Here is a 26,154-nt window from a genome sequence, read left to right as displayed (position 1 = left end):
ATGACAAGTGTGCGCAACGCCACCGTGAACGTGTCACATGATGGGAGGGTCGTCACTCCCTCTCCTCTTTGCCCTCTTTACCCACATCTAGGAAAATCATTTCAGTTACCGACGGTCAGAATCGACACGGAAAGGTCTCAAGACGTGGCACAGAGGGTGTCAATGAAACCACTCCTTCGCTTGAGGCGTTAAAAAAAATGGTTCAAATGGCTCTGAGCACTATGGGACTTAACTGCTGTGGTCATCAGTCCCCTAGAACTTAGAACTACTTAACCTCCTTAACCTAAGGACATCACACACATCCATGCCCGAGGCAGGATTCGAACGTGCGACCGTAGCAGTCACGTGGCTTCAGACTGTAGCGCCTAGAACCGCTCGGCCACTCCGGCCGGCTGAGGCGTTCGTACACATACATCTCGCGGTCGAAGAATGACAATTTGCCGTGTGATGCGCAATAGAACGGTGCTCTAGAAAACCTTATACACTGCTGACAACGATTCGACCTGTCTCTAAGGACATCGTAGGGCTGCAACCTCACAGAACACGATCGAACCAGTTTGCAGTGGAGTGTGACCGCAATTTTAATTGTGGTAAGGAGGATGGAATCACTAGAGACCGTTCAAAAACATTCGGCGAAGTATGAACATGATCCGAAGCAGAAAAGTGTCTTTATGCTTGTTTAGTCCTGATTTGAGCCGTCGTGTGGCATAATCACACGGCAATCTGACAATGACAAGCACATGAATAAAAGAGCAAAAAATCCCTCTAAACCGCTGTCCTCCACCCCCCCTCCCCCCCGCACCCTCACCCCTAGTTTGGCAACGCCCTCGGTACCCTCGCACACCTTTGACGGGTATTTAAAAAATGTCCCTGTACAGATACATTCACTCACAGATGACTATGTGCCGGCAACCCCATCGGCCCAACCTGAGCTGAGTGTCGCTATATCACTGCATTAGTGCTTGCTGGCCACATGCGAAATACACTATGTGATCAAAAGTATCCGGACACCTGGCTGAAAATGACTTACAAGTTCACGGCGTACTTCAACGGCAATGCTCGAGTTCAATACGGTGTGGTCCACCCTTAGCTTCCACTCTCGCGGGCTTACGTTCAATCAGGTGCTGGAAGGTCTCTTGGGGATTAGCAGCCCATTCTTCACGGAGTGCTGCACTGAGGAGTGGTATCGACGGCGGTCGGTGAGGCCTGGCACGAACTCGGCGTTCCAAAACACCTGAAAGGTGTTGTGTGTGATTCACGTCTGGACTCTGCGCAGGCCAGTCCATTACAGGGATGTTATTGTCGTATAACCGCTCCGCCACAGGCCGTGCATTATGAACAGGTGCTCAATCGTGTTCAAAGATGCAATCACCGTCCCCTAATTGCTCTTCAACAGTGGAAAGCACGAAGATGCTTAAAATTTGAATGTAGGCCTGTGCTGTGATAGTGCCACACAAAACAACAAGGGGTGCAAGCCCACTCCATGAAAAAGAGACCACACCGTAACACTACCGCCTTCGAATTTTACTGTTGACACTACACTCGCTGACAGGTGCCGTTCACTGGGTATTCGCCATACCCACACCCTGCCATCGGATCGCCACATTGTGTACCGTGATTCGTCACTCCACACAACGTTTTTACACTATTCAGTCGTCCAATGTTTACGTTCCTTATACAAAGCGAGGCGTCGTTTGGCATTTACCGGCGTGATGTGTGGCTTATAAGCAATCGCTCGACCATAAAATCCAAGTTTTCTCACCTCCCGCCTGTCATAGTAGCTGCAGTGGATCCTGATGCAGTTTGGAATTCCTGTGTGATTGTCTGGATAGATGTCTGCCTATTACACATTACGACCCTCTTCAACTGTCGGCGGTCTCTGTCAGTCAACAAACGAGGTCGGCCTGTACTTTTTTGTGCCGGACGTGTCCCTTCAAGTTTCCACTTCACTATCACATCGGAAACAGTGGACCTAGGGATGTTTAGGAGTGTGAAAATCTCGCGTACAGACGTATGACACAAGTGACACCCAGTCATCTGACCACGTTCGAAGTACGTGAGTTCCGCGGAGCCCTCCAGTCTGCTCTCTCATAATGTTAATGACTACTGAGGTCGCTGATATGCAGTACTCGGCAGTAGGTGTTAGCACAATGCACCTAATATGAAAAAAGTATGTTTTGGGGGGTATTTGAATACTTATGATCGCATAGTGTATGAGGGCTGCCGAAAGTGCCACGCTTTTGTACGATCACAGAAGAAGGTTGTAGGCACCTTCGAGCCAAATTTCGAACTCATGCTTTGGAATGGGAGAAAGTGATGGGGTTTGAAAAAGTGGCCCTGTTAATCGTGTTGCGCAGTGTAGCTCGCGGGTGCCGACACCAACGACTACTTGCTGCATCTGCAAAACAGATCCTTCCGCTGTTAAAGGATAAATGTGTACGCACAGACTTATTCGGCACGCCTGTTGAGCACTTGGTCATATCACCACTTGTCGATCACTTGTCTACAGTAGCCACCAAATTCTAAATTGCCATACAGTTATCTGCAGTTGTCGCAGTTACTGCGCAGCAGCTACTAGTGATTGATTTCTCGGACACTCAACGCCGAGTGTCAAAGCGTTCAACTTTCATAGAGCCTGATCTAATGGACTGACAACCGGCGGTAGTCCATGAGTGAACTTCTGTTAGGTAATCATCGTATGCTGAGTTAGGTAATAAGTGTAGAATTTACCTTCAGGCTAGTACGAGTGTTGTTATTGTGTATACTTTTAACGAATGACTGATATTTGATTCATTTTGTGTTCCCTATATTATAGTGTTAAGCGCCCCATGGCGATTCTAGTTGCAAGCTGCAAGCACGTCACCTTCAGTAGAGCAACAAATTTTCTGTAGTAAGGGGTTCCCTTACTGCTACATTTTATGTTGGACACTAAACTTATTTGGTCAACAAAACATAAAATTTTATTTTTCTGATCAAAATGTAAAATTACAGTGTCTCAGAAAGTTTTCTTCTGCTTTTTTTCCTTCAATTTCATTTACTTACGTCTGTACACTCGTTATGAATGTACACAAATTTAAACTATAAATCAATTATTTAAGAAAAGTTATTTTTTTCCAAAGATTCAATAAATATCTTTGAATTATGTAAATATCACTGATTAGTATTCCATTTTTGGTGGACGGATCTATCGTATTGTTAATAATGGGAGGCCAATCTGACGACCACAATCAAGTTTCATAGAGGCGAGTATAGATAAGTAAAATAAAATATGGTGCTTCCCTTTTTCTTAAAAAAGTTTATAATATATGCTGCACATCTGTAGTATGTCTGGATAAAAATATGTTGACTGAGCCATAGACATGCAACAAAGGAAGCTTCCAGGAGTAAGTGGAAGCTAGAGTTGTAGTTGCCCGTGTCTTTGTTCGAGAGAGAACAGTTATATTCGAGAATGTGTGGTAAATCTGTAATCCTTTGAGTAGCAGTGGTTTCTGTCTGGAACCATTATATTATCAATTTTTTTTTAAATACCAGTGCCTTTCGCATGAGACGACCGACGCTGTTGCAAAGGAGAGATGTCTAGAATTTCACTGAGGTAGTTCTATGAACGTAGTGCATTGTAACGGTCACTTACAGCGTTCAAAGTAGCAGTCGGTCCGGAGACTGTGCTGCGTGATTGTACGAGATGAGATTGTGACACATGGTCTTTTTATAGTGATCCTTTTGAAGAGGTCATTGACAGAGAAAGTAAGTATAGCTACAGTTATTGTAATCTAATATTTAGTTTGTACTAACGTTTTTATGAGTATTTACGAAATGTTACCACTGGAACAGAATGTACTTTTGGTATAAATTTATTATATTTAGGCCCATTTTTGCTTGTTGGTCAGGACTAATTTACTTTAAGCATTATGTGTTCATGGAAGTTTTGAGATGGGGATTGTGTATAGGAAAACTGCGAAATTGCATTCACATATACATCTCATGAATTGATGGGTGATTGAAATCTGTCTGTGTAAGTGGTTCCAAAATGAAACAATAACCTTAAAACAATTGGCCATCTACATTTTGCCAATGTCTTCTTGTATTCGTTGCTTACTATGATAATAAAAGTTAATTTTGTGAAATTATGAAATTATATTCCACAGTGAAACCACATCTTAAAATAACTGTTTACTTTTTGCCAAATTCTTCCTGTCTTTGCCTTGCTTAGTATGATGATAAAAGTCAGTTTTGTGAAAATTTTTAAAATTGATATTTTTGTTGAGCGCTATTGTAATGTATGTTTTGTGCCCGGCGCTTGCCGCTTTGCACAACTGCTTTGGGCTTCAGGGGGGACGTATGTCAAAGCGACCAAAATTGCGAAAAAAATTTTATTGGATTTTCGTTTACTGCATGCTACTGAAATTTCTAATCCAGAATATTACTTTCCAATTTCACGCCAAAGAGTGATAAAAGTAATAATTAACAAAAACTTGCACGAGGTCATGCCCCTTTGTTCTGCAATGGCGCATATTAGTACTTCTGCGATTTTGTCTTCCTGTTCTATGCAGTCACAGTGTGGGGAACATTCAGGTGTTTCACAGATCCAAAACCTCTACAAAAGTGTGCGCATGGAAAGACTCAAAATCCTAAGGAAAGTTACAAATCTCTCATAGGAAAACCATCCCACAAGACATCAGTTGTTTCCACAACTGCTGACGAAACTGCAGCGTATGACTCTTGTTTGGTTTTTAAGTTTGATAAACTTGCAGACTATGGACTCTACAGAGGCCGGATACGATCCAGGAGGTTTCACACTGTCGATATTGAAAGAAATTGATAACAAGGGAGTTGGTGCAACTGACATTTTTGTAACTCAGTTCGAAAATCAGGTTAACGTAAGAGGACAAGCAAAGAAAAGACTGTTGAGGATGAAGAGAAGAATGCATATGTTTTGTACTAGTTCACCCAGATAAGGTAAGATCTAATACAAACACTGTGAAATCTTTGATTCAGGTTTCCAGTAACTTACATTTTGGCAACTTCACGTATCTTTTCCTCATAAACCACTGACATTATAGTACTTAAATTTGGCTTGCAATTAGTCAGTACTATAGTGAAACATTCTGTGGAAGGAATTTTCATTTACCACAACAGAAAGGCATTTACGAAAAGAAATGCCCTAAGATCTGGTAAATTTTTTCCCAGAAATTTGGAGAGCTGTAAAAGTCTAGCAAAAGAAGATATAAATATCCTGTTCCGCAGATGTTTTTAACGCTAAATTGGACTTTGTTCAAAAATACATTAATTTCCTTCTGAATGATTTTTCAATCAAGTGGCTTTTTTACTCACCTTATTGAAAAAATTTCGATTGTTTATAATTAAAAGCGTATAACTTCAATAAGCGTGAAAACTTATATTTGTATCCAGACAACATTCCTTAAAATGTGTCAAATTCAATTACATTGCCTGGAAAACATTTGTACTTTAAAGTTTTTCTTTTAAAGTACTGCAACTTCGCATACGTTCTCGTTAAGGTGTTACTAAAAAGTGTCAGTTACGTCAACAAAACACCTGATATTCCTTTCCGGCCGTTAGTTCATCTTATCATGAGATCTTATACCAGCTGTATAATCTTCTCCCACTGGATTGGGGGAGCCTATGTATTAACATATCGTCCGTCTCTAAATGCAATGAAAAAAATTAGCTACTTTGGCACGGAAATATTTTCTTTTGTGTCAAACCCAATAATAGTTAACACAGAAACATCCTTTGAACCATTTCTCTTTTAGAAATTATTCCGTAAGGTAGTCAGTCTATAATATTTGAAATTTTTCTTTAACTTCGTAGGAAAACAACTGTTTAGTACTGGAAAAGAAAAAAGCCAACAATCACACTTCTACTTCAGTCATTCAGTTTCGTTTTGTAAACAGGGTTGCGTTAACAGAGTATTTCCTCCACTGAGCAGCTGTATGATACGTTCATTCAATACGTCGACGGCAAAACGCAAAGACCACATCACGCACGTGGCAAGTCGCCAGCTCTTCGCTCCTAATAATAGGTGTGCTTCCCTATTTACGTCTGGTGGGTGTACTGCTACGCGATTCCCTCTCTCACTGTAGTGTCCGATGTGTAACGCGCAAATAGGTTGTAGACTTATGTATCAGAGCGTGAAACGTCATCCACATATTACGTCCACAAAACCCAGGATGTTTGAGTTTGCCGGCCGCGGTGGCCGAGCGTTTCTAGGCTCTTCAGTCCGGAACCACGTGACTGCCACGGTCGCAGTTTCGAATCCTGCCTCGGTCATGGATGTGTGTGACGTCCTTAGGTAAGTTTGGTTTAAGTAGTTCTAAGTTCTAGGGGACTGATGACCTCAGATGTTGAGTTCCATAGTGCTTACAGCCATTTGAACCATTTGTTTGGGTTTCAATATTATCTCCTCAGCTGTACGATCCCAGCTAACTGGTAAGTGCAGTGTCTTGTGTAACAGTTAATGTGATGAACAAGAACTTTGTGCCGACGAAGAAGCCGCTCCATTAACGAACAGTTCCGCTGCATTGGAGTCTACCTCCGCGGCTTTCCAGCGAGTAGTTGTAACCTATTCTTCCGGTCTCTAGGCACTTCCCTTGCGCTGTAGTTTACTCATTTCCTATACGGTAGCATCCTTACAGGAGTTCGATTCGTGAACGTTTACAAACATCTCTGAAAACAAGAAGAATATTCATCTTGATCAGTTAGGAGTACCAAGTTACCGTTTCAGCAAAAGGAATTTTCACTTTGTAGAGGAGTGAAAGCTGATTAGAAATTTGGGGAACTAAAACTGTGTGCCGGACTGAAACAAGAACTTGGGACCTTTACCTTTGGAGAGAAAATGGAGTACCGTGTGAGCTATCCAAACACGACTCAGGATTCTACCTCATAGATTTACTTCCGCCAGTAAGTCTCTTCTGTGTTCCAAACTTTATAGTTGTTTTGCCATACATTGCGGGTTCACCACTCCTGGAAGAAAGGATATGGCTGAGAAATGGTTTAACCATAGCCTAGCGGATTGTGTCCAGAACGAATTCTCTCTCTTCAGCGGAACGTGCGTGATATGAAACTTTCTGGCAGTTTCTCAGGAATGCTACCCTCGCAAGTTTTGGAGTATGATTTCTGTTAAGTCCGGAGGATGGAAGAGTGTGTACTGGCGGAAGACGGATTGCGAGAGGGTATGTGCATCGTGTTCTGCCATTGTTTATGTGTTATATCAACTCATCTACTGAATAACGGAAAATTGTTGTGAAACTTGTAAATTCTGTTAATTTTGATTGTCTCACTGTTTATGGGATTTTAAACTCATGTATGCAAAATTTTAACATCTTCCTTAAATGTTTAAAAGAAGAACTTGGAGCGTCATTCTGATTGCGTGATTCATTAATAATTTCACGGTGGCTCGTATAACGCCTGTTTCGGAGAAGGCAAAAATAATTCTGTGTTAACTGAAATTTTATCTTTCTCAGAAGACAGTTGTTCATTATTGTCAATACTGTTCGAATGCCGTTGAGACGAAAAAATTCTGTAAAATTTTCTTCTTCTTCCTGGATATAAAATGAAACTAAGTGGTTCCACACATTTTTTCAGGTCTCAAACATCTATGATGTATATATGCAGACTCAAGCGACAAATGAAAATTTATACCGAGGCCGGAAATGTTCGAGTTTAGGGATTATACCACGTGGGTTGAGCCTTGAATGGGAATTTGGATTGAGGAGGGAGGCGTGCTAAGGTAGTCCTTGCAGTTGTCCAAGGCCACTGTGCCCTGGTGGTGTAATGGTTAGTGCATCTTCCTCGTCAGCAAGAGATGTGGGTTCGAAACCTGGCCATGGTACAAATTTCCATTTGTCACTTATTTCTGGATACTACTGCTAATGCTACTACTACTACTACTGCCACCTGCATGCTACCTACCACTTCAGTTTGCTAATTAAGCTCTATGTGCGTGTATTAATCTTCAAAGTACGAACAAGATCGCAGGTGGAAAGTTACATCACGAGAATTTTGTTTAAAAGAACTCAAAACAGAATATTTGATTTATGAATACTACGATTCCACCTCGCAAGGATATACGTGTCCAAATATTTATACGCTGGTGAGCAAAAATATTATCACTACCTGCTTAACAGGATGTTGGCTCACATTTAGAACGCAATAGAGTAGCGACTCCACGTGGCATGCATTCGACAGGTCCTCCATTCCCGAAGATATGTGGCACCCGGTGTCTACAAGCAGCTCACGAAATTCCTACAAATTACGGGCCGATGCTCTGTGGGCGCGGAGCTGGCGGACGACAGGTCTCACCGTTTTCAGATCAGGCGAACTTGGTGTACAAGACTTCAACGTCAGTTCATATCATGCTCCTCAAACTACCGCAGCGTGAATCTCGCCTTGTGTCGCCGTCATTGTCGTCAGGGGAGGCACCTAGCAGGAAGTGACTCAATTCATGCAAATCATAGATGGCGTGGTGCCATCGATTACTACCACAGGTCCCGAGAAGGTAATATGAATGCCCCCACAGCATAATACTGACACCACCGGTGTGCGTCCCTGGCGAGGTGCATGTTTCGCATTGCCATTCGTCTGGATGACGGCATGTCCGGAGATACCATCGACACGTTATTGATGACGTCGTCGGGTCAGCATGAGTACACGTATGGGCCGTCTACAGCAGAGCCCTATTTTCAACACAGTGCCCTCAGAGGTGTGCTTCGAAACAGCTGAACCTGCACCAGCATTCTGCTCTGCCGTCATATATCCCATCCATAGCCACCTATCCTGCTTCATAGGTGCCATCCATAGCCACCTATCCTGCTTTACAGGTGGGGGGTGGGGGGGGGGGGAGGGGCCACACCTCCGGCCCTCACGTTCTGTGATGAGAAGTGACCGTCCAACATCTTGTTGCCTATTCGTTATTTCGTCTTCATTCAAGTCCTTCAACCACACGCTCACTCCAGTACCACGCGGAAAGCCTTCCCGTCTTGTCGTTGCCTGATTCTGGTCCATAACAATCTGCTCTTTGTCATAGGCGCAGTTTGTCACATAACCGCAGTGCCAGCAGGTCTCATTCACCCTCGCGGTGGGCAGTTGTCAGAGAGAGAGAGAGAGAGAGAGAGAGAGAGACTGTGTGTGTGTGTGTGTGTGTGTGTGTGTGACAATTTCTAAAAGCTCAGCTGCATTCTCCAACAACTTGCCTTCCCCACTGTTCAGGGCTGTGGTTTCAGTCTGGTCATAATTTCGTCGGCCCGCTCTCCATCTAGACCTGTCAAACTCTACGAGACTTCAGACTTTTCTTTGACTCTCTCCGATTTTTTCCATTTTTACGCATAAAGTCAAAACTTCTCCGTGTTTTTGACGAAGTGAAGTCGAGGCCTTCGTTCTTCCGGGGTACATTATCTGATGACTTAGGTTAATTCAAACGCTAAGGGGAAAGTAGGCGAATGATTAATTAGAGATAACTTACTTGTACACTGCTGACACATATTCTGATCCAGTTTCATTCTGGGCGTTGACAGATGTTCCCATGGCCGTCTCTGCGGAGAGAAATGTATTGAGATCATTTCAGCACCTCTAAATTAAAGTCTGTTATTAAATAAGATAATTGGAAATTTGCAGTAATATCATAATGCATGCCGAGTGGAGGACTGTTTGGTTTCTAGATTTGCTGTAGTTCTAGGTACTTTTCATAATATGCTGAATTTAACTGTTTACATAAGCATGATGCGGTAGATGTACATGAGAACTACGTGTTGGGCACAATTTTATCAGGAACCGAAATTTTACATCTTTGGAAGTAAACGAAAACGATGTAAGCCGGTTGGAATCCTAGCTGCTAGAAAGTGATCATGTGGGGCAGGAAAGGTGGCGGCGTTAAGTTCCGATCACTAGTCTTTGTACCAATGACCTGGATTAACTTTCAGAGCTCTCTGCAGTGTCCTATGAAGTGAGGGATGTGACATTGTTGATCCATCCTAAAACTACTCTATATACACATCTACAACACTCAGAAACACTCTACAAATTAACGTAAGACCCACCTCTCACATATCCGCAAAGAAAGGGGTCAATGTCACGGTTAAAGAACACCCTTTCTGGAAGGCGGCTGAAACATTGTCGTGGGAAATCCCAGCCAACAGTGCCATGCGACATTTAAACAGCTTTTTCGTAACATGAATAACGATTTCAGATTTTTTAAAAGTATTAATACAAGATAAAGAACATTTTCCTATATTTATATCATTTGAAAGTAGGCTCAGCTACTTCGGGACTGTTATGGCGCACTAGAGAATATCTGAATAAAACTGCTGACTGTAAGGTACAAGATTTTGTTCGACAAAGGCAAACTGGAGTAACAGAATGGACAGAAAAAAGCACAATGATTTCGAAGCGCCGGAAAGTATGTTGTAGTACTGATGTCAAGACGAAGTTTCTTCGTTTGCAATTACTTAAACGTTGTGTTTGGCGGCTAATCTGTTCTTCACTGTCAGGTGCTCATTGGGTCAGCATTGCAGGTAACTGGAGAATCGTTTTGCCTTGTAGGAGATGTATTTAAATTTTCTTTTTCTATGCAAGATGATGAGAAAGTATTTTCTTTATAATTTAGTGTTATATAATTTTAGATTGACTGATTTAGAAGGTCACAGTCTGAATCAGTAAATTCTTACAAATACCTGATTGTAACAATTTGTCGGGAGATGACGTGGAATCATCAACAGATTAAATCATAGGTAGAACAAATGACAGATTTCGGCTCATTTGCAGCACACTGTGAAAATTCAGCCACAGTAGTCATCAAGCGCGTGATATCGATACCAAATAGGGCTAACAGGGAATACAGAATGTATGCAAAGAGGGGGAATACGAGCGGTAGCAGGCTTGTTTCTCCCATGTGGAAGCCTCACAGGAACGCCGGAAACCTGACGTGGCAGACGCATGAAGACAGACTCAACAGTCCCGCAAAGACCTACTTATAATGTTTCATAAAACAGTGGGGAATCTAGGAGTACACCACAAACACCTAACATCACTCCCGTAGGGACCACGAAGTCAAGGTTACACCAACTACGGGGCGCAAATAGTCATTTAAACAGTCACTTTTCCCATAATCGTACTCAAATGAAATGAGAAATGGCCCGTAAGTTGTCGTACACGGGAAAGTATCCTTTCCCATGGACTTTGCAGTGGTTTGGAGAGTGTGGATGCAGGTGTAGATATATTTCTATAATGACAGTTTTGACCTAGTTGGCATTCATTATTCCCTGGTAGTCCTATGAATGTCATGCGCTTGAGAACTAGTGGACTTAATTTTCACAGAGTCCTACAAATGAGCTGAAATTTGTCATTTGCTTTACCTATGATTTAGTCTGTGTGATGATTCCACTTCATATCCACACAACTGTTACAGCAAGGTATTTGTAAGAATTTACTGATTCAGAATGTGATCTTATGAATCAGCCATTGTGAAATTATTTGACCCTCAATTGTGAAAAAACACTACCTCAACATCTCAACATCTTCAGTACAAAAAGAAAATTTAAATTCATCATAAAATAATTTCCCCACGTTACCTACAATGTTCACGCAATGAGCACCTGACTGTGAAGAACAGATTAGTTGCAAACACAGCGTTTACGTAATTGCAAAGGAAGAAACTTCGTCTTGACGTCAATATATCAACGTATTTCCCAGTGCTTCGAAATCTTTGTTCCTCCTCCTATTCATTTTGTGCTGACATATATCGACTATAGTTAGTTCAGTTTACCGTATAGAATCTCGTAACCACGCAGTTGGCAGAAGACAGACAGAAAGAAAAGGATAAACGAGAAAAAATGTGAAAAGAGATAGAAAGAGACAGGATCATTAACACTTCGATAGACTGAAGGGCAGTGCGTGGTATGGAATGGATAGTTTCTTACTCTGACTTTGCCAAACTCGCAGGAAGGTGTTTACCTTCCGCGCCCACAGGGGGCAGTAAGCGTTTCACCGACTTAAGAGTGTTGGTCATCCTCAAGAGTCAGTCGTGTATGAGTTAGTTGGGATACTTACACCTGTCGCTGGCTAGAGGCGCTTTTCTGCCATATGAGTCCATGTTGTGGTGTAGTGGGAAAGTTATACTTGGCGCCTTTTACTACCGGGCGTTTTCTGCAGTCCCAGTTAGTTGGGATATTTACACCTGTTACGGGCTAGAGGCGCTATTCTGCCATATGAGTCAATGTTGTGGTGTAGTGGGAAAGTTATACTTGGCGCCTTTTACTACTGGGCGTTTTCTGCAGTCCCAGTTAGTTGGGATATTTACACCTGTGACGGGCTAGAGGCGCTATTCTGCCATATGAGTCCATGTTGTGGTGTAGTGGGAAAGTTATACTTGGCGCCTTTAACTACCGGGCGTTTTCTGCAGTCCAGGACTGCCTGTGAACATTGGAAGCGCCTTAAGAAGGAAGTTAACCTAATTGGATCAATTTTTAGCAAACGACATCGAACAGTACGAAACCTTTAGTGCAGGACGATCACGAAAAAAGATTACTTGGTGAAAGATTAATACTAAAATTGTCTCTCACCGGGAAACTGGCGCTGAACATTCACCTACTCCTGTAAGATATGATTAATATTTCATGTGTGTGTTTATCAATTTCGTTTATTGTGAGTGATGACGTTTTCCTTATTACGGCCGAATACTATACTCAATCTTTGAAATTATTGACTCAACTGGGAACCTTTTATAATCATTTCGTATTTTTTAAGTTATATGATAACGTCGAGAGTGCCAAGCAGAGAAAGTTTCTCTAGCGTTGGACCACAACTCTTTTGTGTATAAATGTTTCAAGCTGTATAATTTCACCTCTTGTGTTTTCGTAATCAGATTCTATCACTTGTTCAAAGTGGAGTTATAACTTCTACATGCTCATTGTAATAGTGTTTCTTTCTCTGTATTATCGTTCTGCATTATCTGTTAATTATTATTACTACTAGCATAAAAATCCGGCGTTGCCCAGGTATTTATTTATAGCTGTGCGTCCACGTCATTATCACACAGCGTCTGGCCTTGTGCTTAATGTTTATGACATCGTATCTCCTGATCTATGTGTCATACAGTCATATAATTTAGTAGGTACATTTAGCGGCATGTGTAGACAGTGTCTGCAAAATGCGTTGCCAATGAAGGTAGTAGTCACGAAGTAACAAATTTAAAGGTCGTTTACGATGCGGCAGCTTTTCACGCATCTAATTGTTTATGACGTCATATCTCCTGAACTACATATCTTACAATGATATTCTTTTGTAGTTACATTCAGTGCAATATGCGCATATTGGCAGCAAAATGTGTCGCGAATACAGTTAGTAGTAAAGAAACAATAAATTATAATGTTATGCCTCATGCGGTACTTTTACTGCACGAACAGTGGAAAAGAAGCAAGAGATATACTTTTTTCCTTTCATCGTGTAGTGGAGGCTGTCAGCGAGAAAAAAATTTGTAAAGGTTTGAAGTTTGTTGTAAGTCACTAAGTGCTCATATTGTCAAATACCGAATGACTAAAGTATGGGTATCTGCGCGTCGTGGGCCACACCTCTGTTTCACCCCCACTCACACCTTTGATAGATGGGTGCTTCTTACCACAACAGCGTTTCTTTCGAGACAGTAAACGACATGTGTACAAGTTTGACTGAAATCAGTCCAGTGGTTTAGACGGAGACGTGCAACGTACATACACACATACATTTTTATAACATGTATGGATTCCAAAACTCCATTAGGCTCGTTACGTAAACGCCAGTAAACCAGAAGTGTCTCGTTAATTTTCCGAAGTCAAAATACGAAATTAAACGAGTTAGTAAAAGCCTTTTGTTGTTTATTTATCTTACAGACGTTTTTCAAGAAATTGTATCTTTGTTATCTTAGGCAGAAGACTAAGCTAATAAAACGCGCTTGAACCCTGATCAGAATTATTCCTAGCATTTACCGCTTACCTACTCCATGATCAAACTAGTCAATATATTCCTAAATTTAAGGAAGCAATAGTATGCGAGGGGAGCAGTGCTGCAACTCTTGGGAAGCAAAGATAATTTATAAAGGGAACTGTAAACCAAATTTACTGGATTGTTCCATTAAAATTGACAAAAGACATGAAGTGGACAAAAAAGCCTCAGAGTTGTAACTTTCAATACGTTATTTGTTTAGAGATACACAGGTCCGTTTGACCAGTTTGTTGTGTGGCATATTAAGCAATCAGACGTTCAGAAGAAAGAAAGCTCACTTTGTACAGGTATTTATTAGTCGGCTACCAAAATATTACGCTTTTCGAAAATAATACTCACCACAAATGATATCCAGGGCACAGCGCGTAATGTATGGATAGATGTCAAAGGCATGCCCGTCCGATTTGCTCTTCAACTTCTCGACCAGTATTTGCGAATTCTCTCCAAATATGTCCACGAAATTATCTAGGATCTTGAAGTGAAAAGCTGGCGTAATCATCTTTCGGTGCGAGAACCACTTCTGACCTTAAACAGGATACAAACACAACAATAAATTCGCAAACTTTTGAATGATCCGGAAACTATTCGGCGTACATTTTATGTCCTTAAGCAACATAAAACTATCATTACATTCCTGAGCTACAAAATTAGCGCGTTCCGAAGAAGTCTTACTATTGTACGAAACTGGACTTTTAACAGGAAGAACGAATGGGAAATCCCAAACAGCATCTGTGTCCAAACACTTTCAATTGGAATAAGAATTACTAATTAGTAATGATATCGACGAATGTAGACATGGCGTCGCAGGGACATCGGACCACCTCATTGGAAAATTTATGTCATGGCTCGGGTGTATCGGTGCGTCGCTTTAACGATGACAGATTTTGTCTTCTCCTGGAACAGTTATGTTTCGCAAGCACGACAACAGTTCCAAGATACTGGAGGCACATTTTTATCGGATAGGGAATAGCGCTCATCTCCAGCACTATAAGGTTCTGGATCTGTTCTGGGGAGAGATGTGCGTGAGGTTCCCGATCTTGGCTCGAAGGAATTGAATTCAGAAAGAGTATCACACCACAACACCTGCTATGGCGGTGGGACAGTGGCTAATGTTTCAACTAGTAACTTAATTCAGTGCTCGTATCAGTAAGGGAAGCGAGGAAAAGACGCAAAGAAGCCTATGATGTACGGGTCAACATTTAGTAACACTATACTGATCATGCAGGATCAGACATTAGCCGGGTAAAATACTACCTGTTCCAGTAGGATGTCTAGGATGTTAACAAAAACACAGTGTACAACGACGGAGCACAATATTAAAATATACAAGTTGCATGACTGCAGTATTAAATGTTGGAAGGAAAAACTAAAGACATAATAACAGTTACACATGGTACAAGTTTTCTGATATTAATATCATCATTGTGTATAATTTATGGCTAATTGGCCTGGTGCAAACAGTAAAATGCAGTATGGCTTAAATCCCTCTACTGGATAGCCTATTGATTTGTGATCAGGAGCTAAGGAGCAGGTATTCACGTGAGGACTGGTTTCCTACCTCCAACTGACTGATCGTAGCAACGTCTCATACGGCAGCGCTGCGTTTTGTGGCCTCTGTTTGGCCAGAACCAAGTGACAGAAAATCCGCTGCAGCTTGTCAACAGTTCAGTGGCGTCATGCGCCGACAGCAATCTTCAGTCAGCATTCATTAGTGAGACTCACTGAGAGGGAATTTGTGGCCTGAGAAGTGCGTTCACTAATCGGCATGTTTGTTTTAATACAGTGTTATTCAAATTTTATTGCATTCCATTGAGTTCATGGCTTTCGTTCAGACGGTACGGTCGAATGAAGCATTAACATACCGGTGTCTGAGTATATGGCACTATGCAATAGTGCCTATGACACCGTAAAATAGATCACTACCATTAATTTGGACGTGTGTAGTAGGATATAATTGTGACTGCAACAGCGATTTCCTTCAGTGTTACGTCAAACACTGCAACGTGGACTAAATACCTGGCTCCCTTAAAAATTATGTACTCATTTCTGGAAAGTAGACCTGTAGTTGACCCACAAAACCGAATCCTCATATTAGCCACGATGGTGCGAGGTCTTCTGCAAGATGTCCACAACTTCAGAAGACAAAAGATAAGCAAACAGAGCTTTGGCGACAAGTGCATGATACGTGCATGCCCACTTCAACTCCCACGTGAAATGTTAGATTGCTACAACCAGCGATACCCTAACATTTTGGAGATGCTGCAGCAGAGGTGTGGGAGTGTATGGCTAGGTGACTGGATCATGTGAAGCTTAGGAGAGGAGATGTGCTTAGTACAGAGACATTATGGAGAGAAGAGCAAAAAAGGGTACAAAGAGTGAGAATGAAAGAATACCAGGAAAAGGTAAAGATGAGAAGAAAAAGAAGCAAATACGAATTAATGTGATTCTCAAACCGCCAAAGTGAAAAGAACAGGTTAACCATAGCATTTATAATCAGCTGACGTGACGTCCGATGTAAGTACAAGGGCCCGCCATTTTGTCTTTAGTCCATGCCCCAACGTGTTACGTATCAATGAAGGAGTCGTCTGTGATGTGATGTATAAAACACAATCTTTTCCTTAAGTAAAGCAAAATGTATCTTTGTACACAAAGTAAAAGCTTTTCTAAACCGCAAAATCTCAAACAGTATGTTACATTTCATTCTACATTATAGCACGAAATGGGAATTTTGTACGAAACCTTACTGACATCTGCGACCGAAACTAGTTACAGTGAAAAAAAATCTTTCAAATAGCGTGACTGGTTGCAGCTTTTCTTTTCGGTGATAATTGAAATAGAACTAAGAAAAAGATTCACAAAGCGTTGCGCCTGGAGTGTAGTGCTGTGTGACAGCGAATCATGGATAATCATAAAAAAGAGAATAAATATTTGAATAGTTTTGAAATGTGTTTATGAAGGAATATGATAAAAGTGAAGTGGAATGACAAAATTATGAATGAAGAAGTACTTCTAAGACTAGAAGATGAAAGAAAACTAGTGAAAACGACAGAACGAGTAAAAAAACGTTGTGTGGTACAAAAAGCGTGTTATGAGGAAATTGCGTGCAAAAGATTAGATGAAGAAATGATTGCAGAAAGCTAAGAAATGGAAGAAGAAGATGTGGAATGCTAGATGACATTAAAAACTGAGGAATCTATCGACAGATTCAGAAAGAGGCATGGAACAAAGTAGAGAGCGACCAATCGATAGCTATCGTGAGATATATACACTAAAGAAGAAGTGTCATACGGGCAGCATTGGTACAGTATCTGATCAGAGGTTTCCAGACATCTACATTTAAGTGCCAAAGAAACTGGTATAGGAATGCGTATTGAAAAACAGAAATATTTAAATAGGCAGAATAAGGCGCTGCGGTCAGCAACGCCTGTATAAGACAAGTGTCTGCTGCTACAATGGCAGGTTACCAAGATTTAAGTGAGTTTGAACGTGGTGTTATAGTACAGCGATGGGACACAGCGAGGATGTGCGGATTTTCCCGTACGACCATTTCACGAGTGTAACGGTAAAACATCAGATTTCGGACATCGCTGCGGTCGGAAAAATATCTGCAAGAACGGGACCAACGACGACTGAAGAGAATCGTTTAACGTGACAGAGGTGCAACCCTTCCTCAAACTGCTGCAGATTTCAATGCTGGGCCATCAGCAAGTGTGACCGTGCGAACCATTCAACGAAACATCATCAATATGAGATTTCGGAGCCGAAGGTCCACTCGTGTACCCTTGATGACTATACGACACAAAGTTTTACGCCTCGTCTGGGATCATAAACACCGACATTGAACTGTTGATGTCTGGAAACATGTTGCCTGGTCGGAGGAAACTCGTTTCAAATTCTGTCGAGCCGATGAACGAGTATGGGTATGGAAACAACCTCATGAATCCATGGACTCTGGATATCAGTAAGGGACTGTTCAAGCGGTGGAGCCTCTATAATGTTGTTGGGCGTGTGCAGTTATGATGATGTAAGACCCATGATACGTCTAAATGCGACTCTGAACGACATGAACGTAAGCATCCTGTCTGATCACCTACATCCATTCGTGTCCACTGTGCGTTCCGACGGACTTGGGCGATTCCAGCAGGACAATGTGACACGCCACACCTCCAGAATTCAAATTCAAATGGCTCTGAGCACCATGGGACTTAACTTCTGAGGTCATCAGTCCCCTAGAACGTAGAACTACTTAAACCTAACTAACCTAAGGACATCACACACATCCATCCCCTAGGCAGATTCAAACCTGCGACCATAGCGGTCGCGCGATTCCAGACTGTAGCGCCTAGAACCGCTCGGCCACTCCGGCCGGGTCCTCCAGAATTGCTACGGAGTGGCTACAGGAACACTCTTCTGAGTTTAAACACTTCCACTGGGCACCAAACTCCCCATACATGAGTGTTATTGAGCGTATCTGGGATTCCTTGCAACGTGTTGATCAGAAGAGATCTCCACCCTCTCATACTCTTACGGATTTATGGACAGCCCTGCAGGATTCATTGTGTCAGTTCCCTCCAGCACTGCTTCAGACATTAGACGAGTTGATGCCACGTCGTGTTGCGGCACTTCTGCTTGCTCGCAGGGACCCTACACGATATTAAGCAAGTGTGCCAGTTTGTTTGGCTCTTGAGTGTATTACTGTATATTAATATGGAGATACATTCAATGAGGTGTGGGAATGTCTTACCCAAGAGCCGAAACCGAAGAATGTCGACGTTCTAACTCACCCCAAAGGTGTCCCATTACTTCCAGATCAGGAATCTTGATACGCTGGTCCGTTTCAGGAATGTTATTATCCACAAACCATGGTCCCGTAGATGCTACTTTATGACCGGGTGTATTTCGAAGCTCATACAATCATCATCTCCAGTACGCAATACAGTAAAATTCATATCCTTACCATAGTTAGAGTTTTCTTAAGCTCAGTACGGGGATCCCACTCTAACCGCCAAAACCACCTCAAACCGTTACACTACGTCCTCGGCACTTCACTGTTGGCAATACACATGTGTGAGGTAACGCTTTCGAAGCATTCGCCAAACACAGTCTCTTCCCTCGGCTCGCCACAGGGCACAGTGTGATTCGTCACCCTCAGTGTCCCGTATCCAGTCATCTACTGTCCAGTGGCGTAGCTCTTTACAGCTCCATCGTACTTAGTATTCACTACAGAACTGTGTGCCTTATGAGGAACTGGTCGACCATTATACTCCATTCTTTTTAAGTCCCTGCGGGCAGTCATAGTGCTAGCTTGACTGCCCGTGGCACTCTGGAACTCAAAATTGAGTCCTTCGGCCGATTTCATGTGATTTCTTACAGCCAGTCTCTGCAATGCTTGACAGTACCTGTCGCGTCAGTACATGAGGTTTGCTTGGTTTAGCTATGCTCATTCCCTCGCTTTTCCATTTCACAGTCACATCACTAACAGTCTAATTGGACAGCTTTAAAAGCGATAAAAGATGCCTGGTAGATTATTTACTCAAGTAACATTCAAAGACAAGTTTAAGTTCGAATTCAATGAATTCACCTTACCGACCCATCCTGCTGTTGCTACTTCTCTACTGACAGTAAAATACTCCCTGTCTCTTTTTTGGTACTGGGAGCTCTGCTTCTCGTGACATCTGGTGGTCAATTCCGCATTACATAGGGTGTCTGAATCATTTTGATCAGACAGTGCCCATTTGAGGCTTATCACAGTACATTTCTGACATGATGGTACACACTGGGAATCTCAAGCAGTAGTTGAAAATCTCAGTATCTGCAGGATCTTTGAGTTTCTTCTGTGTCGCCTGTCATCTAACTGTCACAGTTCAAATATTGTAATAACATTTGTCTTGCCCATCCCGTGTTCAGGGAAACACTGACAGCCATTACAAGTGAAGTGGTACTTTGAATTATTCCACTCACCTTGGTGACCTAGGTGCCATCACATTCTTAACACCCCTTCTGTTTTTAAATAACATGATGTATGTATCATCATCAGAGTCACCATGATCATCAGTCATTTGACATCCACTTCTCGATACAGCCTCCTCCAAATCTGTCCATGTTTTATGGCTTTCAGACGTAAATATACAATTTCTCTATTATGTTTTCTTGTCTCATTTCTATATCTTCAGATATGTGGTCGTCTGATTCTTCTTGTGCAAAAGAATTCAGTATGCAGTGCTCTTAGTATATTCAGTATCCTTTCTTTTAGTTACATGATATTCCCACATCTTCCTACTTCCACAGTCCACTAGTTTGATTTCGTCTTCTTCCAGTAATCATTCACTTACACATCTACATTCCGTGATGAGTAACTATCAGTTTTTAAACGGTTTTGACAATGAAAGTTGATGCCTCGCAGCTAGAAGCCATGTGCCACACATTGAATGTAAGCTTTCAGTTTCAAATACATCAGAACCTTTATTTGAAAACTTCTTTCAGATTACCAACGTCAGCCCATACAGATTTTTTTCGTCCGGTAGATTTGTTTTGCTGCCAATTCTATCGTTGTTTGCAAATGACCTGAACAAAAGTGCTTACCAGTCGGTTAATGTCTTTACTGCGTCCACTGCTTCGCTTGTGTTGGCTGTATACTCTGCAGAGGCTTTTTTTGTTTTTCTTTAATAAAATTTTTATGTTGTTCACAAAATGTAGCATTTTCTAAGCTTTGAAAGCTATCTAAGACCATAGAAACATTGTCTTTTGAGTTTACTTTGGGCAGACTGGTTTTTGTTAATCATGCCTTTACATTCTTGTGGTGATATTTCCATAAAATCTTCCATCCCCTAACACATATTTATTTAGATGTCAAATACAAATTTTCATAGATTTAGCTTTAAAAATGTTTTAATGTAGCTAAATATTTTCATAAAAATTTCCATCCTCTATTTCAGTCCCTCAGGGGTTGAACTTACAAAAACACTGAAATATGTCCTTTTCACCTAATGAAGGAGCCATATACAATTTTTCGTAGATTTAGCTTAGAAGATTCTTTCATCATGAAGTGTTTTATATCAATTTCCATCCCCTTTCTTAGCCCTTTAGGGATTGAATTTAGGGCTTGAATTTCCAAAAAACTGAAACATATTTTTGAATTTCTGACCGAGAAGTCTAATATCAGCTTTCACAGATGTAGGAGTTTCAGTAGTGCTTTATTTTCCAAAAAAGAATTCATCTGCTATTGTTCTCCTTAGTCACTGAAATTCGAAAATTCTGAAGCATGTGCTTTAATTTCTGATAGAGAATTCAAATAGTAATTTTGGTAACTGTAGCTTCAAGATTCCCTTAATAGCGAAGTATTTTCAAAAAACGCTTCATCCCCTATTTCAACCCCTTAGGGATTTGTGCAATCGAGGAGGATTTTTCTTAATTATTATTAATTTACGTATTTGTATCGAAAACATTTATTATATTATTTAATATTTCTTTATTATTAGTGAAAAGAAGGATTAAATAAGGAAGAATACAATACATTTATTGGTATACGTGTTCCATATCTATTTTTATTTATATATAATAGAGAAGTTGTTGTGGTCATGAAAGGGGGTCTGTTTCTTTTTTTGCTATTATCTGTAATTTTTCTTTCTTTTTCTTTAAATATTTGTTTTTCCTTTTTTTCCTATTTTGATTAATTTTTTAATTTCTTACTTTTTTTCCTAAAGGTTTTATTCTTGCTGGTTTCTTCACTTTTTCTTTGTATTATATGTAAGTTTTGCTAAATTAAATGTTCTTTTTGCATTAATTTAATTTAATTATCAAGTGATTTTGGATTTAGCCATTGATTTAGTATCAGCATGATTTGTGCCATACAATTGATACAAGTGAATATTATTGGTTAAGAAAGTTGTCTATATTATTAGGGTTAAAATATAAATTTGTAAGGTGGAATGTTAAAATTTATTTGTAGCTCTTCTTATGAACTGTTTAATTTAAATAATAAACTAAGATTAAATACCCTATTACTTTAAATGTTAATTATATTTACCAGGGTATTGTTAGTTAAGGTCTTTAAACCAAAAGAATTTGACAGTATCTCATTCCATTCACACGAACCTACCCCGTGATTGATAATACATGATTTACTATACTTAATTTACTTGTTTGTATATCTCCATTATCAGCAAATCTTTTTAGAGTTATAATTTCAAGATTTATAATCATAAAATATTTCAGGTCAAGTTGCAATTTGTAGTTAAGATGAGGTGCATTACAATAGACTTTTGTTTATAACGGATTTGATGGTGAAGTACTGTTGATAAAGGTGTATTTGATAATAATTTGATTTATTTAATTTAACTGATATTGGCTCTGAGATGTGTACACATCACCCGTCACTCTCATTATTGAGTATTCTATTTTGAGTATTTTAAGGTAGCTTCAATTGAGATAAGTCGTAACATAGTAGATGTACTGGAATGTGTATCTAAGAAGAGGTTCAAGATATAACTTATTAGTAAAGAGTTTCACTTACACTGTAAATTTTTCTGTGCAATCAGGATATCTTGAATATTTATTTTATTATATTGATTTATTGTTTATTTAGTTATTTAATATAAATAATTTTGTTGGTGTTTGTCTTAGTATATTTTATAGAATTGATTTTTAAAATTATAGTACATTGGTAATGTAAATGTTTTATGAAATATTATTTTAAATTTTTTAAAGTAGATTTTATTTATTTGACCTTTTGTATCAGGCGTTATCAAAATTTTAGTATTTATTTTACTTGTCTTGATTTGGGTTGATTTATAAATAATTTATAGTTAATGGATCATAATAATTATTAAATAATTTATAGATATGAGTTGTTAATCGTTTTCTAAGATATCTAGTTTCTTAAGAAAAAATTTAAGTTTTTAAAGTTACTTAATTTTTTAAGTATAAATATCAACTAATTTGTTCTTTAAGGGGCTCCGGAAAGGCTCAAAATCATGTAAAGTTCAATTTTTACTTTTTGCGTTTTCTGAATCTGCAGACTATTACCTTTTAATAGATACATAATTTATTCAATTCCGAAGACTACAATTATTTTTAAATTTTTTTTAAACGTGTTCTACATGGGCGTGACCCACTGTGGCGCTGTTAAAATGCTGTCAAATGGTGTTATTATTAACGTCCGTGTTCATCAGGTGAGATAAAGTATGTGTTGTGGCTAACCTGTGATGGTTCAATATATATCGCTGGTGTGATTGTCTATTGTTTCATGTTTATTTACTCTGTCGTTATCTCGAAAATATTCGTAATTAATTCTGTTTCTTGAGTCTCTGTTTTGTTGAAGTATAATAATGAGTAAAAGTAAAGTTATTAGAAATCCTCTGAAGGCTTTTAAGAAAAGGAGAAATGTTGGAAAGCCAAAGGTATGTGTTATTACTGTAAACAATAAAGACGATAACCAAGTGAGTGAACCTAACCTCTCCAGTACACCTGCCCATAGCAGTCAAAGTGGGAAAGAAAATACTTCACAGAAGAAGCTTGGTTCAATGAGTGAAAACTATGAATGTTTTATGGCCGAATCAGATGTGAATGAAATATTTGATATGTCAGTTCTCAAAGGAATTTTTTCAAACTGTGTAAGATGTATTCATTGTAGTGACGTTGGTCTGGAACTCTCCATAATAAAGCACGTAGGACTTGCTAGTGAAATACAATTGAAATGTGATAAGTGTTCATACATGACCACCTTTTGGAACAGTGTTGCTGTAACTGCAACTGAAGAAAATGGTAGCAAAATCTACAAACACAACAACAAGCGATGCTTGCTTTAGACAAGGAACGCCTTCGGGCTGCAGGCAGGGCTGTAAAGAGTCTAGAAATACAAGCAAGAGTAAACAAGAGGAGGAACAAGAGGCAGCTGGAGGAGGAGTTTGCAGAGGATGAAGATAATCCATCCTATGGACCTGGAATGCACTAAAAAGTTAATCCAATCTTTGTCGCTCGATTCCCAAAACTTTTATTTTCTCATACTAATTACATGTTTTCTAAGGATCTTCCAAACATATTTGTTTCAAACTTTCAGTAAATGTTACACAGTATCTTCTGCATAATTTAACACAGCCTTTTTCGAAAAAACGGTATATTTTTGAATATATAAATAAAAAATTGCAAAACAATTTTGTGAATTTTCATTACAATTGAAAAAAAAATCATCTTTAATAACTGAACTAAAATTTTGTAAAATCCCTGTGTTAAGTTGTAGTCCATATTCCAATAAATAATCTGTAAAAAGTTCAACTTCCTACCTCAAATACTTTGTGAGGAAAGATGTAATTTATAAGCGTTATTTTAACATTACAAGTGTAGGGCATTCCGGAGCCCCTTAACAGATAAGCTTTGAAGTTATTAACCTATAATTTGTTTTCTAAAATATAATAGTAAGCTTTAAACCAGCAATCTTTAAGATTACATTTTAGTTCATTATTTTATATTTTGATTTTATAATTATTTTATGTTTTTTATTAAGATCATTGATTTAATTTTTTTAACTTTTACTAATGATAATAGAATTAGTATATTTATTTGTACAAAATTTTTACCTTACAAATTTATTATAAGGAACTAGGCAAAATTAATGTCCACCTGTTTATGAAAAACATGTCCTCTTGAAAATATTTTGAGGTCTAGCCTGCTCACTGAGCAGATTTTTGAAGAGACATGGTATTTTGACCGTGCAAAGGTAGCATAATCATTAGACTCTTAATTAGTGGTTGGAATGAATGGCTTGACGAGAAATCAACTCTCTCTTAATAAATTTTTTAATATAACTTTTGAGTCAAAAGGCTTAAATTCTTCTTTAGGACAAGAAGACCCTATAGAGCTTAATATTTTACTTTTATAAAGGTTTTTGTATCTCTTTCTATATTTGATGATACTGTTTTCTTGGAGTGACATGAAGAATAGATAAACTCTTCATTAATATATCATTGATTTATGTTTGTTGTTTTGATTATAATATTAAGTTACCTTAGGGATGACAGTGTAAATAGTTTTGAGAGCTCATATTGACAAAGGAGATTGCGACCTCAATGTTGGATTAACAAAAATTTTGGGTGCAGGAGCCCAGTGATTAGGTCTGTTCGACCTTTAAATTCTTACATGATCTCAGTTCAGACTGGTGCGAGCCAGGTCGGTTTCTATCCTAAGAGTATTAACCCATATTACTATATAAGCATGATATAGTTAAATTATTTTTTACTAAATTTATTAATATTAATTAATTTACTATTTTGACAAACTAATGTGTTGAATTTAGAATTCATTTATCTAGATTTTTTCTACAGATAGTATTGATACTTTACGATTTATTTATGTTAATTTTAAATTTTCTTTTATTAGTTATTTGTGTTTTCATTAGTGCTCCTTTTTAACTTTAATGGAGCAACAGGTTTTAGTTTATATTGAGATTTGTAAGGGTCCAAATGAAGTAGGATTTGTAGGGATCCCACATTCTTTTAGTGATGCTATTAAGTTGATTTGTAAGGAGCAGCTTATTCCTATTATATCTAATTAATTACTTTATTACTTTTCTCCTGTTTAATTTAATGATTTCTTTAGCTGTCTGAGTAATTTTCGCTTACTTAACTTATATGTGTTCTTTCTCTTAAGGGTTTTTATTTTTTTATATTGTACTAGATTAGGTGTTTATACTGTTATAATTGCTGGTTTATCTTCTAATTCAAATTATTCTTTATTAGGTTCCCTCCATTCTGTCACTCAAACAATTTCATATGAAGTTAGTTTAGCTTCGATTTTACTGTCTTTAATTATTTTAATTGGTAGTTTTAACATGTTTGATTTTATAAATTATCAGCTTTATTGCTGATTTATTATTATTTCTTTTCCCTTAGCTTTAGCTTGTTTTGCTTCCTTTTAGCTGAGACTAATTGTACACTTTTTGATTTTGCTGGAGGTGAGTCTGAGTTAGTTTCAGGCTTTAATATTGAACATGGTGCAGGTGGTTTTACTTTAATTTTTTTAGCTGAGTACACTAGAATTGTTTTTATAAGAATGTTGCTAGCTTTAATTTTTTTTAGGTGGTGGTTTTTATTCTTTTATAATTTTTTTATTAAGTATTATATCTTTTGGTTTTATTTGGGTTTGAGGTACTTTACCAATGTTTCGTTATGA

The 26,154-nt window shown here is 39.1% G+C and overlaps 1 protein-coding gene across 1 annotated transcript in view; it reads right to left on the bottom strand.

The window, feature by feature from the left end:
• LOC124622962 overlaps positions 1-26,154 on the bottom strand; it is a 246,818-nt gene that overhangs the window by 35,183 nt on the left and 185,481 nt on the right. The window contains 2 exon segments of the mRNA XM_047148752.1: positions 9,479-9,548; positions 14,329-14,514. Of these exon segments, the coding sequence (XP_047004708.1) occupies positions 9,479-9,548; positions 14,329-14,514 (256 nt within the window).

The sequence above is a fragment of the Schistocerca americana genome, chromosome 7, assembly GCF_021461395.2.
Source record: "Schistocerca americana isolate TAMUIC-IGC-003095 chromosome 7, iqSchAmer2.1, whole genome shotgun sequence".
Lineage (NCBI taxonomy): Eukaryota > Metazoa > Arthropoda > Insecta > Orthoptera > Acrididae > Schistocerca > Schistocerca americana.
Note: the sequence above shows the minus strand (reverse complement) of the source record. Positions and strands in the feature narration are given on the sequence as shown.